The sequence below is a fragment of the Gracilinanus agilis genome, chromosome 3 (genome assembly GCF_016433145.1).
Source record: "Gracilinanus agilis isolate LMUSP501 chromosome 3, AgileGrace, whole genome shotgun sequence".
In the NCBI taxonomy this organism is placed as follows: domain Eukaryota; kingdom Metazoa; phylum Chordata; class Mammalia; order Didelphimorphia; family Didelphidae; genus Gracilinanus; species Gracilinanus agilis.
The window spans coordinates 396,493,645-396,514,539 of record NC_058132.1 but is presented as its reverse complement, the minus strand read 5'-3'; the positions used below and the strand labels follow the sequence as shown (position 1 = coordinate 396,514,539).

Sequence of the window (20,895 nt, the reverse complement as noted above, 5' to 3'; positions counted from 1 at the left end):
TAAATGCTACTTTACTATAGAGTACGTAGGGGCTTTCTATAGGACTTGAGGCTATCCTAAAGATCTAAATTATAATACTTTCAATAATAAAAAGTGTTGATCAGAAGGGAGTCACACAGAGGGATCTGATTGAGTAAACCAGTGGTTCTCAAACTTTTTTGGCCTACCACCCCCTTTCCAGAAAAAATATTACTTAGTTCCCTGGAAATTATTTTTTTTAATTTAATAGCAATTAATAGGAAAGATAAATGCACCTGTGACCATCACTGCCCCGCCCAGATCACTGCAGCACCCACCAGGGGGTGGTTGCGCCCACTTTGGGAATTACCGAGGTAAACCATTCATCCTGAGGCCCAATTTTCAGGCCACAAGAATTTCAGGCCACAAGAATCAGGCCACTGATTTTCAGGCCACAAATATTTGCCATCGGTATTGATCTTGCTGGGACCCTGACAAAAGACCCTATTTCTCTGAGTAGTTCTCGGCACCATTTCTATATTTACTGTTCTCCGCTCAATAGTCCCTGATCTCCATTTAAGGCCAGTTATAATGCTTTATCATGGCATGGATCTTAAAAGCTATGCCAGTGGAATATAAGATCCAGTAATTCCTAATATACTGAAAAGATTGGGAATAGGAGTCTGATGATGACCTGTTTATCACCTAAAGATCAGCCTGGCTAAGTTAGGAAGGCATAACACCCAAAAATTCATATCCAGATAGATGATAATTTATTATTATAACAATTTATTTTATTTTTAATCAATTTATTTATGTCACATTGATTCTAATTACTACGAACTAAGGTACTACAAAAAAAAGTACTACAAATTGTCAGTAGTAGAAAAAACTATACCAATGAAAGGAAGAGGAGGAAGGGAAAGGAAGAGGAAGAGAAGAAGGAAGAAGAGGAAAAAGAAGGAACAGGAGAAAGAGGAGGGGGAGGAGGAAGAGGAGGAGATGACAGTCATAGAAGAAATAACTCAATCATAAAATCATGAAAACATAGATTGTAGGTATATGTGCTGAATCATAGACTAGAGCTAGAAAGGTCTTCAGTGATCACCTCGTACAATCCTTACATTTTTCAGATGAGAAAACTATAGCCCAGGCAGGTTACATGACTTCCCTAAGATCATATTGGTAATAAGGCCCTCTGACTTCAGTGAGTAATCTTTTCATTAAATCAGGTCAAAAGAAACCTTGAGACATTCTTAAGTTTATCTTCCTTCTTTCAAGACAAATCATACAACTTTGCTTGAATTTTAGCATGAATATAGAAACCTTAATGATAGGTGTTTTTATTTTTTTTTTAAGCATAGGATTCCCTCCCCCTTACCCAGCCCATCAATCCTCCTGTATGCCCAATGAGTTCCAGTGAGGGGGTCCCTTTTACTTCAAGAATCAAATATCAGTTCTTCTGTTTGGCATATAAATTATTTAAAACCTGGCTCCTTTCTACATTTCCAACCCTCTTATATTTTACATCCCATTCAGAGCATTCTATGATCCAGCTATACTAGCCTACTTAAACACAATATTCCATCTCTGTTCTCAGGATCTTTGACTATAATGCTCTATCTTTTCAATTTCTTCTCTTCATTTATCTTATTTCCTTTACTTTTAAAAAGATTTCATTCGTCTCACCTTCCACAGGAGGCCTTCCTTGGACTATTCTTCACCCTGTCCCACCTCCTCCCCTCATTTCTAGTACCTCCCCCTCTCAAGTTATTATCCATCTATTTTGGATATATCTAGTTATTTACATATTGTCTATTCCATTAAAATGTGAGGTCCTTGAGAGGAGGGACTTCTTTTTGTCTTAGCACAGTATCTAGCATATAATTAGAGCTTATTAAAAGCTAGCTGATTGATTTTAAAGGCCTCCTCAAAAAACCTTCTACAGAAGACATTTAAATGCTTAGCCATCTTTACTATAATACCATTTCCCCTCTCATATCTACCCTGAAATCCTCAGTGACTTAGTTGAAGTTGTGGGTAAATAGGAAGAGCACTGGAATTGGAGTCAGTTGATTCAATGAAAATTTATTAAGCACAATATGCCAGGCACAATGCTGGATTCTAGAGATAGGAAGATAAAAATGAAAATAGTCACTACTCTCAAAGAGTTCACATTCCATTGGGACCTTAATCTTCACTCTACTATTCACTATGTTAGTTGGGTAAATTATTTTTCCTTGTTAGGCTTCAGTTTTCTCACATGTAAAATGAGAGTATTAGGCTAAATGGAGTTGAAACAGGTCTTTTTTACGACTTAACATTCTTTGATCTTACATCTTAGTGGCAGAAAGCCTTAAAAACTGAATAAAACCAAATGGTAACTTTCTGTAACATTATTGATATATGTTTTTATAAGCAGAGCAGTTTTAAAATTAGTATTCTCCCCATGATGATCGGAGGTAGTAATTAAAATTTTTTGTTACCTTGCATTTTTCCTTTAATAATTACGTACTATTTATGAAAATTCATTCTGCCAACAGTGGGGTAGCTGTACAGGACAAAACTCTCAAAAGACCACTGTATGAAAACTTAGAGAGCAGCAACTGAAAGATTAAATAAATGGGTCCCCAGAAGAGTTGTCTAATTTTAGGGCAGCCAGGACTGCAACTAAATGGGTAAGTTGCATTGATTTTTAGGTGATGCCTGAAGGCCAAACAAAGACACAACCAATAAAAGTGAGACTTTAAATGTCTCTTTGAAATATATCATAAGTTTTTCATCCCCAAAGTGATGCTTTTTGAACTCTAAGTAAGAAAAGCTTCCTGGGGTGAGAGACTTAAGTATGAATCACAGACCTGACATCCAAACATAGAAAAGCCTTTTGGGAGGAATTTCTTCCTGGTGGTTTAAGAGTACAGGACAACTATGTACAAAATATATAGTTGCAATATATTATCTAGTCATAATTGTTTATATGTATCATTCAAAATAATCATAATATTTAATAATCTCCCAAAGGGGTGATTTTGATCACTTAATACTGCTTCCTAGAAAATGATGATACTTGCTAGTTGTCTCTGTATATTAGCATTTATCATACAGTGTCTAATATGTGATTTTTTTTTTTGGTGTGTTGTAACAAACAACTTGGGATTTTGACATGTCCAGTTTCTCCCTGGCACAGATTGCCACTAGGGTTCCTCTGTTGAGTCCTATATTCATTTCCTAGCAATTCATGTACCTTCCTTCAATCCTTCCAGATTTGAATTTGGCTTAGGTCTCATCTTTGAATGTGTCCTCTTTTCAGTATTCTCTAGTAACGACCCTGAACTCTTTTCCCTTTGCTCAGCATAGTCAGTTCAACAGATAATAGGTGGTTTTGATACAGTTTGCTATTCTTCAACCATTTTCTGGTGCTCATTTGTAGAACGGCATGTTTCCCAATCTTTCCAAAACTTTTGGAACATTTTCCAAAATAATACTGGTGGACATTAGATATTAACATGAGTCTTTCTAAGGCAGTAGAACCACCAATATTATAAAGCTTTGTCTCTCTGCCTTTTTCTCAATTATCTTTTTTCTTTTTATTATTATGGTCAAGCACAGGTAGTTCCAGACTTGAGAACACATGATTTACAAACAATCCATATTTAGAAAGAAATATTTAGAAATATGGAAGCTTCCATTATCATCTCCATCACCATGGTCACCATCACCACCACTGAAGCTCCAACCCTACTCTTTTTCAGTGCCAGTAGTAGAGTGTGCAATACCATAATTCCTAGAAGCTGACACAAGTTTCTACTCCCCTACTTTACCTTTTAAGAGGTTTCATAGGCTAACCTGCCCATCCTTGGTAGTTCTTAGTAGTTGGTGTTTGTGAAACTCTTTCCAATAGTGATTTCTAGGATCAGCACTCTGTCTAGATAATCAATGACTGTGTGAACTGTAGAAATGCAAAATTCTCTTCCTTAAAGAGCATTCAAACAAAGAGGAAACAACATTTCTGAGACTCAGTTTCCTCATCTGTAAAACGATGTGTTTTTTTTTCACTAGTCTGCTATGTCTGAAATTCTTTCCCTCAGCTGTGGCTCCTAACTTCATTGAAGTGTCAGCTAAAAATTCCATTTTCTCTAAGAAGCCTTTCCCAGTCCTCCTTAATATGGGGCACAGCATTTTCCCTCTGAGATGATCTCCAATTTACCCTATAAATATTTTCTTTGTACACAGTTCTTTACATATTAGCTCCTCCATTAGATTGTAAACTTTTTGAGGGCAGAAATGTGGTTTGATTTTCTTTGTATCTCTAGCACTTGGAACACTGCCTGGAAGATGTTGTTCAGACTTTTTTTCAGTAATGCCCAACTCTTCCTGACCCCATTTGGGGTTTTCTTGGCAAAGATACTGGAAGGGTTTGGCATTCCCTTTTCCAGTTCACTTTACATATAAGGAAACTGAGGCAACATGGTTAAAATGACTTGACCAGGGTCACTTCTTACTAGGTCAGCTAGTGTCTGAGGCCAAATTTGAACTAAAGAAGACGTTTTCATGCCAGCCCCTGTACTCTATACACTCCATCACCTAATTGCAGGACTGGCATTTCGTAAACGCCTAATGAATATTAGTCGATCCATCAGTCCATAGTCTCTCCTCAGTCTTAAGGACAGGAACTGCTTTAGCATTTTTTTTGGGGTGTGTGTGTGTGTGTGTGTGTGTGTGTGTGTGTGTGTCTGAGGACTTGGAATAGTGTTTGGTACACAACAGGTGGTTAATAAATGCTTCTTGACTTGACATCAAGTCTAAAAGTCTTTCGAGTTCTAACATTCTAAGACTCCAATTTCAAGGCCACCAAACATGAACCCTCCTAGATGAGCAGGAGGCAGGACTGGAGGCGGGGCACAGAGTCTGGGGAGGGGTGGGAGGAGGTGAAGCTTGTGCGGGAGGGAGGAGGTGGGGTCAGCCCCGAAGGCCAATAAGCACCACGAAAGGAGGCCCTGCCCCCTACGACCCCGCCCTCAGGAAGAGCAGCCGCCGCCATGGAGGAATATCAGCCCCACCATGATGAGGTACCGCCCCTCCCCACTCCAGGGTCCTTGCTCCTCTCCTCTGCAGTCTCCCTGGGGCGCCGCCTGATCTTTTCTCCTTTACTATTAAGTTCCAGGCTACCCTCCCGAGTGATCTGTATGCGCGCTCCGAGGGGTCCGCGAGCCAGACTAGAGTCCAGCGAGGCAGGGCCGGGCGGGGCTGGGGGCGCGCGCGCCTCGCTAGGGGCCGCGTGCTGGGCGAGGGAGGGGCTCGGTTGCTCGGGCGCTTGGGGGGCTCGAGGAAGGCGCCTGAGCCGGGGGGCGGAGCGGCTTCCCTTCCGGTTCTTGCCGCCGCCTTCCTCCCCTGCCGCAGGGCGTGGTCCTTGCTGGGTCTAACCCAGCCCTCCCTCACCTAGACCTTCCACCAGTCCCTCGGCTGCTTCCTGAAGAACAAAATTGACACCTGCGCCTGAGGTGCCCGAGGCTGTACGACCCTGTGTGGGATGTTCACGGTTGCTGCCTTAGACTGGCCCACCTGGGGAGGGAAGAGTCGTGGTTCTATGCCCAAAGTTTGACACCAGGACGAACTCTATGGGCCTGCGGATGGCTAAGCTTATATGGAGAATGGGCGCCCTAAAAGTAGTTGCCACTGGGTTTGCTAAGGGCAGGCAAGGGCGTCTTCGGGTCTGGTCTGTGAACTGCCAGATAGTAAACCCCAAAGTATCCCTTTAAAAAAAATATTTTTCTAGGTAGTTATGCCTACTGACTTACAGTTTTCAGTTTTAGAAATCGAAAAAAAAAATGTCTTCTGGTTACCACTTTTAAGTTTTTGTGTGTTTTTATTTCTTAATGAGACATTTTTTCCCATTTGAAAAGGTTTTGGTTTGTGGGCATGCTTGTACCACAAAGCATTAATATTAGAAGCATTCATCATTTAAAGTGACATTTATTTTACCAGTGTAGGTCACTTTTAGAATCAGTCAGGGACCAGATTCCAAGATGTGATAACAGCTTCAAGAGAGAAATAGAAATATTAAGCGCTTCTAAATACACTCCTCTACTTTGTTGGTGGTCTCTGCAGTGTAATTAATTAATATGTAACTGCAGAAAGTTATTCAAGGAACTATATAGCTTCGGAATTTGTTCACTTGTTCCCTCTGAACTAACAAAATATTAAGGTAGTTAATTGTGTACTTCCAAACGCTTAACCAACAACTAGCAGCAATTTGAAAACTTGCTGATTGATTGCTGTAGAAACAAATCTCATGTATTTTTGGATTGAGTAATTTTCTACATCATAAAATCACGTGATTCAGTGATAACTTAGTCATTAAATATTTTAAAATTTAATTTAAAATGTAAGTCTATATTTTATTCCTTTTAAAACCTTTTGATAATTTGAAACTTATTCTTAATAATGTGTAATTTTAACAAATCACATTAAGAAAAGGCTAAAAGCAGCTACAAATTGTCTGACTAGTTTATAGCAGTACAGCTATATTAACTGAATTAGCAAGACCACCCACAATATTTACTTTGAAGGATCTGTCCCTAGTCCATGTGGATACTCCTTCCCATTGTGCAAATAACAGTTCTTTCATGTCTTAAACTGTGTGAATCTTGTCCCTTTCCTCTTACAAATCCTCCCCTAAATAGATCCAGTGAACTGAGAGCTTTCCTTTTCCTCTATGGCCAATGAAAGGATGCCAGTGGAGTATATGGGCTTAACATCAATTATCCCTCATTCTGACTACATGTTTGGCCCTGCTCCTTTTCCTTTTATATGTACTAGTATCTTCTATATATTCTATACCATTTCTCTCCCATAATTCTTGATTGGTAATGAATATACCTAGTTATTTCCAGGATTCACTCTCTCTTACTCTTTTGGTGACCCACACATTTAATTTTTCAGAGGTCATGCATCTACTTGGAGTTTATCACATAGCCAAACCTAAATGGTCAGTTTAATTTCTGCCACGCTGTTCCAGTTTTTCCCTCAGTGTTTGTCATATAGGAAGGCCACAAGTTGGTATTCTGGGGGTAAGCAATACAATGCTACACTATTTAATTTGGGGGCGGGGTGTCTTATTTACCTAATCTGTTCTATTGAGCAATTTGTCTTTTTAAAAACAAGATCAAATCTTTAATGTATGTAATGTATAATAATTTTGGCCTCTTGTTACAGTCCTACTGTGAGCAATTAGTATCTCTCCACTTATTAAAGAATATTTCTGTAAAAAATAGTGTTTTGTAAATATATTGTTCTAAATCCTGAATGTTTTTCTTTATTAGTCAGACTCCCACAATATCACTCCTCATTTAGTTTGATTTTCTTGTGAACTCTTAGGCCAAATTTGTTTTGTATCTGTCGTTAGGACTAATATTTCCCTTACAATGGGCAATGAATCTACGTAGCAACTTAGGCAAGTACTCGACCTCCAGATTCCTGCATCATAAGATACCTTAATTCTGTCATGAAGTAAGTTGACTATCTATACTGTAGAATCTCAGGATTATTTCCCAAAGCAATGCATTATAGTATTTCTGCAGAATATACCTCTAATATAAAATGTGATATGGGGGGCAGCTGGGTAGCTCAGTGGGTTGAGAGTCAGGCCTAGAGACAGAAGGTCCTGGGTTCAAATTTGACCTCAGACACTTTCTGGCTATGTAACCCTGGGCAGGTCACTTGACCCCCATTGCCTAGCCCTTACCACTCTTCTGCCCTGGAGCCAATACTCCAAGAAGTAATTGTTTTAATTTTTTTTAAAAATGTGATATATCCAAACTATGATGTTCTTTCATTTATTTTTTTAAGATTTGCCTTGCTTTGAGAATATATAGTATATAGTAATTTGAACTTAATAAGCAGATAAAATGAAGTGAGTTTTTTCATATTTTTAAAATGATTTTTGTGCTTTAAAAATGCACTAACCACCAGGAGTTCCTTTCATCAGTTGAATCTCACTAATATATGCTGGGTACTATGATAGTTTCTGAAGATATAAAAAACAAATTTAAAATAATCCCCACCCCAAAGAATTTACATTGTATCAAGGGAAATAACATACATATATAAATAAATACAACTTCCTTTGGGGAGTAGGAACTACTAGCATCTGGAATGTATCAGGAAAGATCTTATTTTGAAAAGGCATTTGAGCAGAGCATTGAAAGAGAATTTTTAATCAAGGACATTTAAAATATAATTATATTTTTAAAAGTTTAATTTATATACAAATTTTTAGGAATGGTTAAAGCATTGACTTAAGTCAGAAGGCTTGGGATCAAATTTTACCTCTTACTCTTACCTATGTGACCATAAGCAAATCATTTAACCTCCCTAGGACCTAGTTTCCTCATCAGTAAAATGAGAAATGTCTAATAAAAGGTTTCTGAGATCTAGTTCTCTTAATTTATATAGCTATGATTCAAAAAATAAAAACAATTTTATATAAAAATATTTTATCCATCTTTTTTTAGATTGGCTTCAATGCTGATGAAGCACACAATATTGTGAAAGAGGTAGGTTATTTACATTTTTTATTGCACTATGTTGAGTGGAATTTTCAAGGTCATAATTTAATCTTTAGTACTGGGGAGAGAATCAATATTACATCATAATTTTTAATATAAATTCCCTAAAGCAGCATGATTTTAATTTGCACATGCAGAATTTGCTGATTGGTTGAACATTGTCAGTTACTTTGGTGTTTTATGTATTTCCTCAGTCTAAGTAAACATATTCTTTTTTTCTTAAATGGCTTTAGGCAAATAAATCTTAAAGACTTTTTATAAAGTTTCAATAGGAAACATTGCATTTGTAACAAATTTTTCATAAGATATTAGAGAAACTTTTGGTCTTCTAGGGAGTCCAGCTTCTACAAAATTAGTCATACAAGAGAAGGTTCTTGACCTGGGTTCATAGTTTTTTGTATGTTTTAAAAAAATATTTTGATAGTTGTATTTTGATATCACTGACTTCCTTCATGATTCTACATATTTTATCTTGTGCATTTAGAAGCATTTTGAAAAGGGTTCATAGGCTTCATTAGAACAGGACCACCAGCCTACTACCATTTTTTGTAGGGGCCACAAGCTAAGAATGTTTTTTAAAACCAAAAAAAAAAAATATCCCCTGGTCTGAATTTGACCTGTGAGCTATATTTTGCTGACCTTTGCACTAGACTACTATGACACAAAAAAGGTTAAGGATCTCCATGAACTTGGAGTCAGGAGCCCCATGCTCTTGTCTACAATTGTTTAAATGATTTTTGGCCATGGGTTATATGTTTGTAATAATCACATTTATTTATATGTAATAATAATAATAGCTTGCATTTATTTATTGCTTTAATGTTTGCAAAATGATTTACATACATTATTTCATTTGATCACAACAGCCTTCCAGTTAAGGTACTATTATTATCCACATTTTACAGACAGAGGAAATAAGGCTCTGAGAGGTTGAGACTTGCCCAGGGCCACAACTTGTAAATGTCTGGGGCAGGACTTGAACTCAGTCTGACTTCTAAGTCCAGCACTATCCACTCTGACACCTAGCCATATATATATATATATATATATATATATATATATATACACACACACACACACATATATATATGTAAAATATATATATTATATTATATATACACACATCTACATATACACACACACACACACACATATATTTTAATGTAGGGTTTCTTGTATTGCAATATTACCCTAGGCAATCCTGTCAGTTATCAGAATGGAATTCTGGGGTGGCATGTGCCAGATGCCAGGTACTAACTGGCAGTTGGGCTGTGACTATATAAGGCCTTGCAAACCCAACCTTGGGGTTCTGTTTTCCCTTGACTTCACCCAGACAACTTGCTAAACCCTGACCTTTCCCCCTGGGCCCTGGGTGGTGAAGGGAGGTGGATTGTGGGTAGGAACTTAGATAGTGTAGCCTAGTGGTTAGGGCCATCTCTAGAGCAACTCAGCGACATCATCAGTGTACCTAGTTGATCAAATAACACCAAGCCAGAGTCTAGTTATCTCTGACAGGGGGCTGGTTGCCCTCAGCCTGTCAAGACCTTTTAGGTCCTTTGCCAGCATCTGCCAGTTGCCCCTAGCAACAGCTTAGCAAACCTAAGCCCTCTTGCCTTAGTTTTCCCTTTCCAGTTCAAATAACTCCCTTGGCCTTAATCTGTGAATTCCTGTGATTATTCTAACACCTTCAAGGCTAAGAAGACTAAGGGGAGGACAGAATTTTGAGAAGAAGGGGTTACTGTGGAAGTGAAAGCTAAGCCTCCATTGTTGGGAGGAAGTTGAGCCACAGTTTCCTGCTGGGCTCTGCTCTCACCCAATAGGGAGTCAGTTACCTCAGCAGGGAGGGGCCACCAACCCAGCATCTTAAAGGAGCCTGTAGCTAGCAGTGAGATTCCCTGGGCAGCTGAGCTGAGGTTGCTCCCCTCTGATAACATTGACTCCAATCTCCAGTTAGTTTAATTACTGGCTCCTAGACCCCTAGTGACTCCCATTTACCATCCTCTTCTTATTTCACCATTACAATGTTCAAAATGTTTAATTTGCCTAGAAAATATTTGTTTCAGATAAGCTTTTGCTATTTCTACCGTAATTTTCCCCAATATTTAATCTTTGTTCTCTTGTACTTTTAGTGTATAGATGCTATATTGGGCGGTGTGGATTATAATCAGAATAATGTCAACCAGTGGACTGCAGCTATAGTGGAACAATCTTTAACCCATTTGGTAAAGTTAGGGAAGACATATAAATATATTGGTAAGTAGTAGGGTCCGTATTCACTAATTTATACTGTTTCTACTCTTAATGACTTTATGAAATTTATAGACTTCTCTGTTAAATATTTGAAAGGGTCTATGATCTCTTTGATTCCCAAGTTCCCTCTTGCACTACTCTAGTCCGTGTTCTTTGAAAATGTACCCAGAGAAAGTCCTTCCAACATATTAAAGGCTTTTCTCACTTTCTCCTGACAACTTGAGAATACCAGTGAAGTGTTCTGCTCAGCTGTCATCTTTCTTACTTTCTATGTGATCTGTCCATCTTCTCTTCCTATCATAAAATAGTTCTTTAATGAAGTCTTTTACTATTGTTCTTTAGAGTTTCTCATTGACTGTGTGCTACAACCTCACACCCATTGTAACCCTCTCTCTTGCTTTCTCTGTGATACTTATCTTTAGTTCTTTGGAGACTGTGGTATACCATGTTTCACTGCCATGTAACAATGATGCCAGTAAAATGTTATTTTTAAAAGATAAGCTCTTATTTTCATGGGGAGCTTGGGATAAGAAAAGAATTTTGTATTTTCCCAAAAGCAAGCCATATCATTTTCTTCCTCCTAGTAACTGGGCCCAACTCGTTTTCTATCTGTACTCTCTATCCTAAATAAACATACTGGTGGATAAACTCTCTGAAGCATCCACCCAAAAGCATATTGATTTTAGGGCAATAGACATTCTGCATCCACTTGGTCTCTCCTATGTGGAAACTCCTGGGAGTGAGAAGTTTGTGCAAAGTTCTGCATCTTGATGTCATTACCACATCATCTACAAACCAAAGTATCTGAAGGACCTTGACAGCCACAGGCAACTCCATTTCAAACTGGACTCTGGATTAAATTTCTTCCATTACAATGGTGAATACCTTTGATGAACATTTATTTTATCTCCCTGTTTCATGATTCATCTGATGTTCATTACTGAACAGAGTTCTTTCTGCTCTTTTATCTTTCAAAGAATCTTGAATGACTCTGATGGGAGACTCTTTGTTGTAAAATATGGCGTTTTGATCCACTAAGTCAAATACCATTTTTAATGGGGTCTTGTGTTCTTCACAACTATAAGCTAGCAAATACATGGTCCATTTTTGACTATCACTTGCTAAGTCTGCTTGTTCCTACTTCTAGTATTCGAATAGAGCCCTCTGTGTAAGCTACAAATTTGGTTTCTTTTTCATAAATCATACTTTACTATGCCCCTTTAATCAGGTATGATATCTCCTTTACTTGTATCCTCAGAGCAGTTTAGTTAAAACTCACATTTTAAGTCTTAACACATTCTGATTTGTATTAGAATATTGTCTTATTGTTTCTACTATGTAGTAAATTCCTTATGGTGGGAATTCTACCTTAATTTACATTTGTATCCACCACAGTGCCTTGAAGGAATGTAATAGTCATTTGGCAAATATTTGTCTAATGAATGAATGAAATGAATCAACAAATGGTATGTGGCTTTTCACAGTTGTTATTGTAGGTTGTGCAAAAAGAAATCCAGAGTCTCATACTACCTAGGAAACTAAATTAAGTCTGTGAACAGTCATATACTTTTCCTATAATAATGTTGCCTCCAGCAACACTGCTGTCCTCAGAACTGCTACTCCCAAATTACATGGAAATCACCCTGCATTAGATAGAAAGACTTTGAATGTGGGTCCAGTAATGAGCTGTGTGTTATTCAAGAACCAGCCTTGTTAAGTATGGGGAAATTCATTACTATATTGGCCAAGCTGTGATACGTTCTTTGGCCACAGTGGCTCTTGAAGACTTCTCTTCTGAACTAAAGAAGGGTTGTAAAACACAGTGGTCGGTGGAATATCTGTACCAAAGAAATCACAGATTTAAAAATAGAAAATATTGAAGTAAACAAGTTTTGCTATTTTTCTCTATCCACTCATTATTTGTTCTACTATTCATTATTTTTATAGATTTCATGCCTATGAAATCAAACATTTCTTTGTTATAGGTATGAAAACAATGTATTTTACTTTTGTTTTCATTTATACATCACTTTGTTTTTGAGCTCACTCATTTTGTGTCTTTGTCTTTCAGTTACTTGTGCAGTGATGCAGAAGAGTGGATCTGGTTTACACACAGCCAGTTCATGTTTTTGGGATACCACATCTGATGGTAAGAGCTTTTAAAGATATTCTATCAAAGAACAATCCATAACAAAACTAGATAGTTCATTTTTATTACTAATTCAGTGCTATAGCATTTCCTTTCTATTTCTGTCATATTATATGAGGGGTAATATTTTAAAAAGTATCATGGTGTAAGAATTGTTTCATACATTATTTTATACATGATAAGACTTTCCTTATCTAACTTTGTGTGGATACTGTTGAGGGTTGATAGGGATAGACCTCAGACTTTACCTCATGCTATCCCTGCTCCTGCTAACTACCTATGGCTATGCTAGGCTCAACAATCCTCCCTTGTCCCCCTACTCTAAAAGTGTCTACCCGGCTTGTAGGCATGGAGTTTTTGCAAGTGTTTGGGTATGTGTAGATTCATGAAGGGGTCTTACATCTTGATCCATAAAGAGTCTACAAGGTTGGGGTCCCCCCTGCCCCTGACTTGGAATCTAATACTTTTTTTGACCAAAAATTTGGTAGTTTCCATGGTGATTTATGAGCTTATCAGGATAGTTTAAGACTTTTCCAGGAAATGACTGACTGTGGTAACTGCATATCGGCCAACTGAGTGAATAGAATCCTATTATCAGAGTAGAAGTCAGCATTAGGTAGCTTAGGCATCATGGTGTCAGTTAATAATTAAAAAAAAATAATGCCCATTTTCATCTGACCCTCTAGAGCAGGTGAATCTTGATTTCATGAATTATTTTTTGGTAATACTTCAATATTTTTATTTCAGTGTCATTAATTTCCTTTCTAATCTTATGTATTTTAATTTATGCATTTTAAAACCTTTTGAGAAGAGATGCATCACATATAGCATATTGCCTAAGGGGTCCATAGCATAAAATAGGTTAAGAACCCCTCATCTAGTCCATCAACAAGCATTTACTATATGCCAAGCTTTGTATTAGTTGCTGGGTATACAAAGACAAAGATGAAACAACTTTTGCTCTTAAGGAGCTTTATCCTCTATGGGGGGGAAGAGTATGTACACATATAAATATATACAAAGTATATATATAGTATTCAAGAAAAAGATGGACTTGACATTGTATCAGAGAGAAAGTGAACCAAAATAAGAAGTTCATTGTATTCCATCGTAGTCATGATAGAGAGAGTGAGTAGGCTGTGGAGCAAGGATATTTCTGGATAGTCTTTGTGATAGTGTGGACCTTTTATAGTCTATTTTAGTCAAATTATCTACTTCTACCATGTTTTCGTTTGGATTTTGAAATTCTTAATTGGATTCACAATGAATTTCAAAGCTATCCATGATCAGTGTCACAGTGATCTTGGCAGAGGCTATAGTAAACCAGCTAGATTGTTGGAATACCTAGGAGCAAATTGTATATAAATATATTAAAGATCACCAAAAATCCCAAATGACCAAATAGAAGAGGTCTTCCATGATCCCACCAGTCCATTGTAACAGAGTCATAACACTACTGCTCATTCCCAGAGGGCACATAGGAATAATTATATTTGCAAAAGCTTTTTAAAGATGGATTTTTCCTTTCAAGAGTGAGTTGGGTTCTCATGCAGGGAGGCCAGATGGAAGAACTCTATTCTCTGGTTTATGTTAGAGTAGCTGCAAAGTTTTCAGGTTTTAGGCTTTCCTGGGGAATTCGTTTCTCTTCAGTTCTCAAAATTGAGGCCTCAGCTTTGAATTACTTTTTTTCTTAGGACATAATAGATCCTGAAGCTTTTTTTTTAAATAGGGCACATTGAGTATGTCCCAATGGAGTATTCTGTAGATCTTCCCTAGTTTTCTGAGTTGGTGCCTTAATTTAAAGAATGTCTTAACTGTGACCAATTCCTTGTTCTAAACTATATAGTTTAGTTCTGTTGCAGAATTCCCTAAGGAAACTCCTTATGCATTGTAGTTCATTCTGAGAGAGTATGGCCCCAGTAGCTACACTGGCAGTCTCAGCAGAAAGACTCTTGGGTTTGAAGTCAAAGGACTTGGGTTTTAAATCTTAGTTCTGCCACTCACAACCTGTTTAAGTTTAGTTATATCACTTACCCTCTCTGGGACTCAGTTTCCTCCAATATAAAATGAGGGAATTTAAGCAGGTGCCTTCAGTATTCTTTCCAGCTATAAATCTTTGATGCTATGAATTCCTATAATGTTTTCTCAAATGTGGTCACTGGAAAGTTCCTGGGGGATTTCATGAAGTTGGAGAGAGGAGGTATTTAGTAATAAAAAGTGATCATACTCGAGAGAACTTAATCAAATCTGTTCTTTTCCACAGAGTACTAAGTCCTCTTTGAGTGATATATTTCCAAGGATTTGGAGGTGTATCAAGAGCCTTTTCAAGGTCAAGAATGCTTTAAGAGCTTGAGTCATTGAGGTCAGCTTTGCTGTACCAAGGGTTTACCCTTATACTTTCTTCTCTAAGTTCTTCAACAAGCTAACCTTTGCAACTTGGGAGAAGGAACTTTTCACAGTCAAGGCATTTTTTTAGGATGTGGCACCATTCTAGAGTTCCAGATTTGTGGGTGTCTAGAGAATAGCCTTGGAGAGAATTGATTTAAATCTTACAACAAATTGATTTCTTAGAATGAGATATTTCTAAACTAAACCCTGACTCACTTTTCAGAAAACATTGTAGTTTACTTGATGACTAAGCCTTGCTTTTGTCAAAATAGCTCAGATTTGTTTCTTGCCAGTTTCTTCAGAAATTAGTTCTCCAAAGACCTTTTGGATTTCAAAGACAAAATCTAGGTGATATCATAAGTAAATTAGGAGAATATGGAAAATTTTACCTGTCAGATCTATGGATAAACAAAGAATTTATCATCAAATGTGATAGAGAGGGTCACAGAGAATGAAATGAATAGTTTTGATTACATGAAACTCAAAAGCATTTATACAGACAAAAGTAATGCAGCCAAAAAAGGAAAGTAGGCAACTTGGGGTTATAGTATTTATAGCAAGTTTCTCTGATATGGCCTCATTTCTCAAATATAACAGAGCAGTATTTTTAAAAATAAGAGCCATTCTTCAACTGATAAATACTAGTGGGTAAAAGATGAAGTATCTAAGAAAACAAAGGCTTAAGCTTCTGAGCATTTCAGTTTATTAAGCAGTGCTTGCCAGTTGCCCAACAAATCAGGATGAGGACCCTTCCTTCAGCCTAGGGCTAGATCCTGAATACAGGAGGAAACAGACTTTTATACGTTAAAAACAATCAGATACAACCAATTAATTATAAGAAAACAATTCATTATTAAGTAATCTGATTTCTAATTGGAAGAAAGATTAGGAACTTTTCAAGTTGGGAGAGGTAGAACGAACAGGTATAATTCCTTGAAATCAGACAAAGAGGAACAAATGAAACAATTATTGATTGATCAGTACAGGGTCAGTTCTCAGATAAGACATATAGGTTGCTTGAGATGTACAGTTGTGAGAAAACTCCTTGCATCAATCTGGATTTAAACAGGTTTCTGGTTAGCATAATCTAACTCCTTAGGTAAGGGTCTCTAAGCAACAGGTAGGGATGCTCCAGTTTCCTTGCCATACAGGACTAAGTTCACAGAGTACAATAAAGTTTTCTCTTAACTCCCTTAATTGAGTACAGTTTTCTCACAAAAGCAAAATTGGACTGGACCAGTAATTGAGTAGATATGGACTGGGCTAGCTTCAGAATTTGAGTCACAAAATGGAGTCAGTATAGTTCACTTAATTCCCACTACCACTTGCTGTTCTAATCCCTTAATTCTCTTAAAAGGATATGAATACTTAGTTTTTAGAAGAAATCCAAGTTATGTTACATGAAAAAATGTTCCAATTCCTTGTTGTTGAGAGACATATAAATTAAAACAACTCTGAGATATCACATCACACCTGTTGGGTTGGCTAATATGACAGAAAAAGAAAATGACAAATGCTGGCAGGGACCTGGAAAAATAGGGAAATTGACACATTATTGGTGGAATTGTGAACTGGGCCAAGAATTCTGGAGAACAATTTGGAAATATACTACTTCTGGGTCTGTATACTAAAGATTAAAGAAAAGATTTCTTAAAAAATATTTGTATCAGCTCTTTTTTTTTGGTGGCACAGAATTGGAAATTGAGGTAATACCCATTAATTGGAGAATGGCTGAACAAGTTATGGCATATGATTATGATGGGATACTATTGTGCTTTAAGAAATGATGAGGGAAATTGTTTCAGAAAAACTTAAGAAGTCACAGTTGGAAATTCCCAATTGATGAACATCCTCCCCATCTCTAATCCTTTGCCAGCATAAGAATAGCTGCTATAAACATTTTTGTACAAATAGGCTCTTTTCCCTTTTTAAAAAAAATTATTTCTTTGGGATACAGACTTAGTAGCAATAGTGCTGGATACTGTTGTAGCCTTTTAGACATAGTTCCAGATTTCTGTCCAGAATGGTTAGTTAAATTCACAACTCCTTTAACAATGCATTAATGTCCTAATTTTCCAACATCCTTCCAACATTTATCATTTTTCTTTTCTATCATATTAGTATGTTTGATAGATATGAGGTAGTAACTCAGAATTGTTTTAATTTGCATTTTTCTAATCAATACTGATTTAGAACAATTTTTTCATATGACTCTTTTTGATTTCTTTATCTGAAAACTGCCTTTTCATATCTTTGTGTATTTTCTTTTGCAATGCAGCTAATATGGAAATATGATTTGCAGGTCTTGAAATGTGTAATAGATATATTGCTTACCTTCTAAATAGAGGGAGAGAATTTTGAACTCAATTTTTTTAAATAAAAGTTTTGAATTTTTTTACATATAATTTGGAAATATTTAGCAAAATAAATTTAAAAATTTTTTCAAGAAAGAAGAAATTCAACCATTCAGTGGAGTACTTTTTCCCCATCATTAGTGGCATTCTAGTGGGATGCTCCCCAGAAATTATTAGGGCAAATTTACTTCTCTTCAGAAATTCATGGGGGTTGTTTTGGAGGCATGATATGATCTAGATCTGAAAACTAAGGAATTTTTCCTTTGATCACAGAATCTTAAGAGGCTTAAAACAACTATATCTGAAATCTTTCTTCCTTGGCAGTATCTATCTGAGCCTGTACACCAACAATTGGCTGCAGTTGAGACTCTCTACTTAGCACTGTCCAGGGGCAGTGACACTATAGTCTGTTAGATCATATATAATGTTACAAGCTGTTGTGGGCAGTAGACCAAGATTTTGCTGATACTGGGAGTTTTGGGTGGTGCCATCAACTTATGCCTGGGCCAAGTCTTGCTAAAGACCAACTTATACCAAAAATATATTACTGAGAAGAAAGGGTAAATGGCTGGGATTAGGAGAAGGCTCATGGAAAACTTTTTTGAAAACTGATCCAAAATTATGTAGGGAAGCCAGCTCTACAGGCCATAGGATCTTAGAATCATAGGTGAACTTTGAGATCATATCCCAACTCCCCTTTCTTTTTACAGATAAGGAAACCTACCCAGAAGTGGTTAAGAAGTTGAGTGACTTACCTCAGGTCACTGAGATTTGAACTCAGGTTCTCTGGTTCTAAATATATTATGATCTAATCACAACTGTCTCCTCAATAGATACAAATTAGTCAATCAACTCAATGAGCCCACTATCATATTGGTGAAGACGTGGCATGCGTACCCCCACATGCAACAGGGACTGCTCTGTTCCCTCTCTGCACTGTACCTGGGGACAATGTTACATGCTCTGCCCAGCATCCCAGTGGGAGCATTTCCTCCCTCTGCTCTGGGGTAACAGGCTGCTTGAAGGTGCAGTTTAGGCACACGATTTTGAAAATGTTGACCAATGCTGGCCTACTATGTCAACAGAGCTTGGGAGTGCTTATTCATAGACACCACGAGCCATCCAAGACCCTGTTAATCCTTTGTAGCACTGGAGTTATAAATATTTAGGTTTTTTTTTTAATGATTGAAATAGTTCAAACATAAAAGTCTTTCTTGGTAATTTTGGTATTTTCTGGTATTTAATTTTTTTATTTGTCTTTTCAGGAACCTGTACCATAAGATGGGAGAATCAAACTATGAACTGTATTGTCAATGTTTTTGCCATTGCTATTATCCTGTAGCTAAATGGAAATGTTATACCAGCGCCTTTAATATAAGAAATTATCAAAATGTTCTTGATAAAACTATTCTTAGTATTATTTAATTACCTTATTATTGCACTAGAAGTGAAAGTGTGCAATTGGCTTCAGAACAGTCAAAAGTAAACCTTATAACTAATCTTATAACTCATAGCATACTTTAATTAAACATTTGCATAGTTAGAAAAACATCAAACCCAGAAAAATAAGACATTAGATTTAAATATTGTATTTATATTTGCACCAGCTTTCCATTAACACTATGTATCCAGAGAAATGGAGAAATTAAGATTGGGATAGTAAAGTTCTATTGTTTCAGAAAAATAACATTTTACCTGCCAAGTCTGTATAAATTTACCCAAATTCTTAGTTCAATAATTATCAGTGCCTCTTTTGGTTATATAAACAAGATAGCTAAGTATTCTATGTTTCTCTTTTTACCAAGTACTATTATATAGTAACTAGAATTAACTTGTTTTCCCCCCAAGTAATTATTTAATAATTTGTTGCCTTTAATTCCAAAATCCAGAGTTCATAATTGAACAATATGGGTGAATTGATTTCTCTAGCCTAATAAAATTCACTGTAGAATAACAATATGTACTAATTCAACAATAATTGTCTTTCAAATTATTCTGTGTTCAACAAATATATGTTGATTACCCACTATGTGCAGCATTCTGTTTAATTACCACATTGCTGGTGCCTTCCACCCAGTTTAAAAACTGTAGCATATATATAATTTGGGTTGTGGATATGTGGATTAAAGCATTTGGTTTGCAATTTAGAGTATATAAGACAATGGTAGTTAATTAATTTTGAGAGGAAAATAAAATGAGCAGAAGCCATGCAGAAGTCATTTAAATCATATTGTTACTATAAGTAGATTTTATTTTCTATTGTAGACATGATTTAGAGAAATATTTAAAGAGAGTTGGTTAGAATAAATATGCACTTTTAATTTTGTTCTTAGTTTCATAACTGGCAAGTTGTATTTATTGTTTTGATTATTAACTGACATTTGTGAATCACCTATATGAAGTTTAAAATATATAGAGTAAGTTATAAATGTAAAGTGTATATTCGTTAGCAAGTTATATAATAACTCAGGGCTTATGATATGTAGAAAATATATTGAGAAATAAAGACTTTAAATTAGTATACACACAGCTGGGCTACCAAATGCGAAGTCAATCTGCTGTCTAAGCAAGAAAATAAAGTTATAAATGCAAATAGTCTTAATACTGAGTAAATCTATAGAGTAAAACTAATACATTGAACTTTTGAAGAAAAGCTTAGTGATAATTAGTAAATGTTAATGGGGCATAAGGTGGTAATATTTGCATGTTTGTATTTTAGATATGTAACACATACATATTCAAAAAATATAAGTTCATTTTAAATGCAGTAGTGTACCATTTTTGGTACATCAAAATTTATCTCAATTACTTTGATGCTATTTTTCTTGAACTTGAAGATTGTACTAGAGTGATCAAAATGCTAATGTAATTGAGTGATGTTAGTGAATCTCATGTTTCTTAAAAAAATAATCATAGGAACATATACCTTGTGAAATCATGTTTTAAGGAATTTGCTTGATACTGTTTCTGTAGCTGAAAGATAATAAAGATTGTCTGCCTTTCAAATACTTTTGCTTTCTAGATGATCATAGTGTGATTAAAAATAAACTACCTGGCTACTATACAAGGTATTCAGCAGTGGAAATGGAGAGAAATTATCATGTGTGGATGGACACACACACACACACTACATACATACATACATATATATATATATCTTTTAAATGTCCATGTGATTTAAAGTTGACGTAATATTTTAATCTAAAATGAAATAAGATCTATTATTTCT

General features: G+C 36.3%; 1 protein-coding gene across 1 annotated transcript; it reads left to right on the top strand.

Moving 5' to 3' along the window:
- The first annotated feature begins 4,996 nt into the window (after positions 1-4,996).
- Positions 4,997-20,132, top strand: DYNLT3 (dynein light chain Tctex-type 3). The gene is made up of 5 exons (XM_044666839.1): positions 4,997-5,027; positions 8,472-8,513; positions 10,655-10,778; positions 12,847-12,924; positions 18,932-20,132. The coding sequence occupies exons 1-5, from the start codon at positions 4,998-5,000 to the stop codon at positions 19,006-19,008; spliced, it is 351 nt and encodes a 116-aa protein (XP_044522774.1). The 5' UTR covers position 4,997; the 3' UTR covers positions 19,009-20,132.
- Positions 20,133-20,895: the final 763 nt, after the last annotated feature.

Coding starts and splice junctions, on each gene's coding strand:
- DYNLT3 (XM_044666839.1), top strand. CDS start 4,998: ATGGAGGAATATCAGCCCCACCATGATGAG. Junction 8,514..10,654: donor CACACAATATTGTGAAAGAG/GTAGGTTATTTA, acceptor TTGTACTTTTAG/TGTATAGATGCTATATTGGG. Junction 10,779..12,846: donor GAAGACATATAAATATATTG/GTAAGTAGTAGG, acceptor TTTGTCTTTCAG/TTACTTGTGCAGTGATGCAG.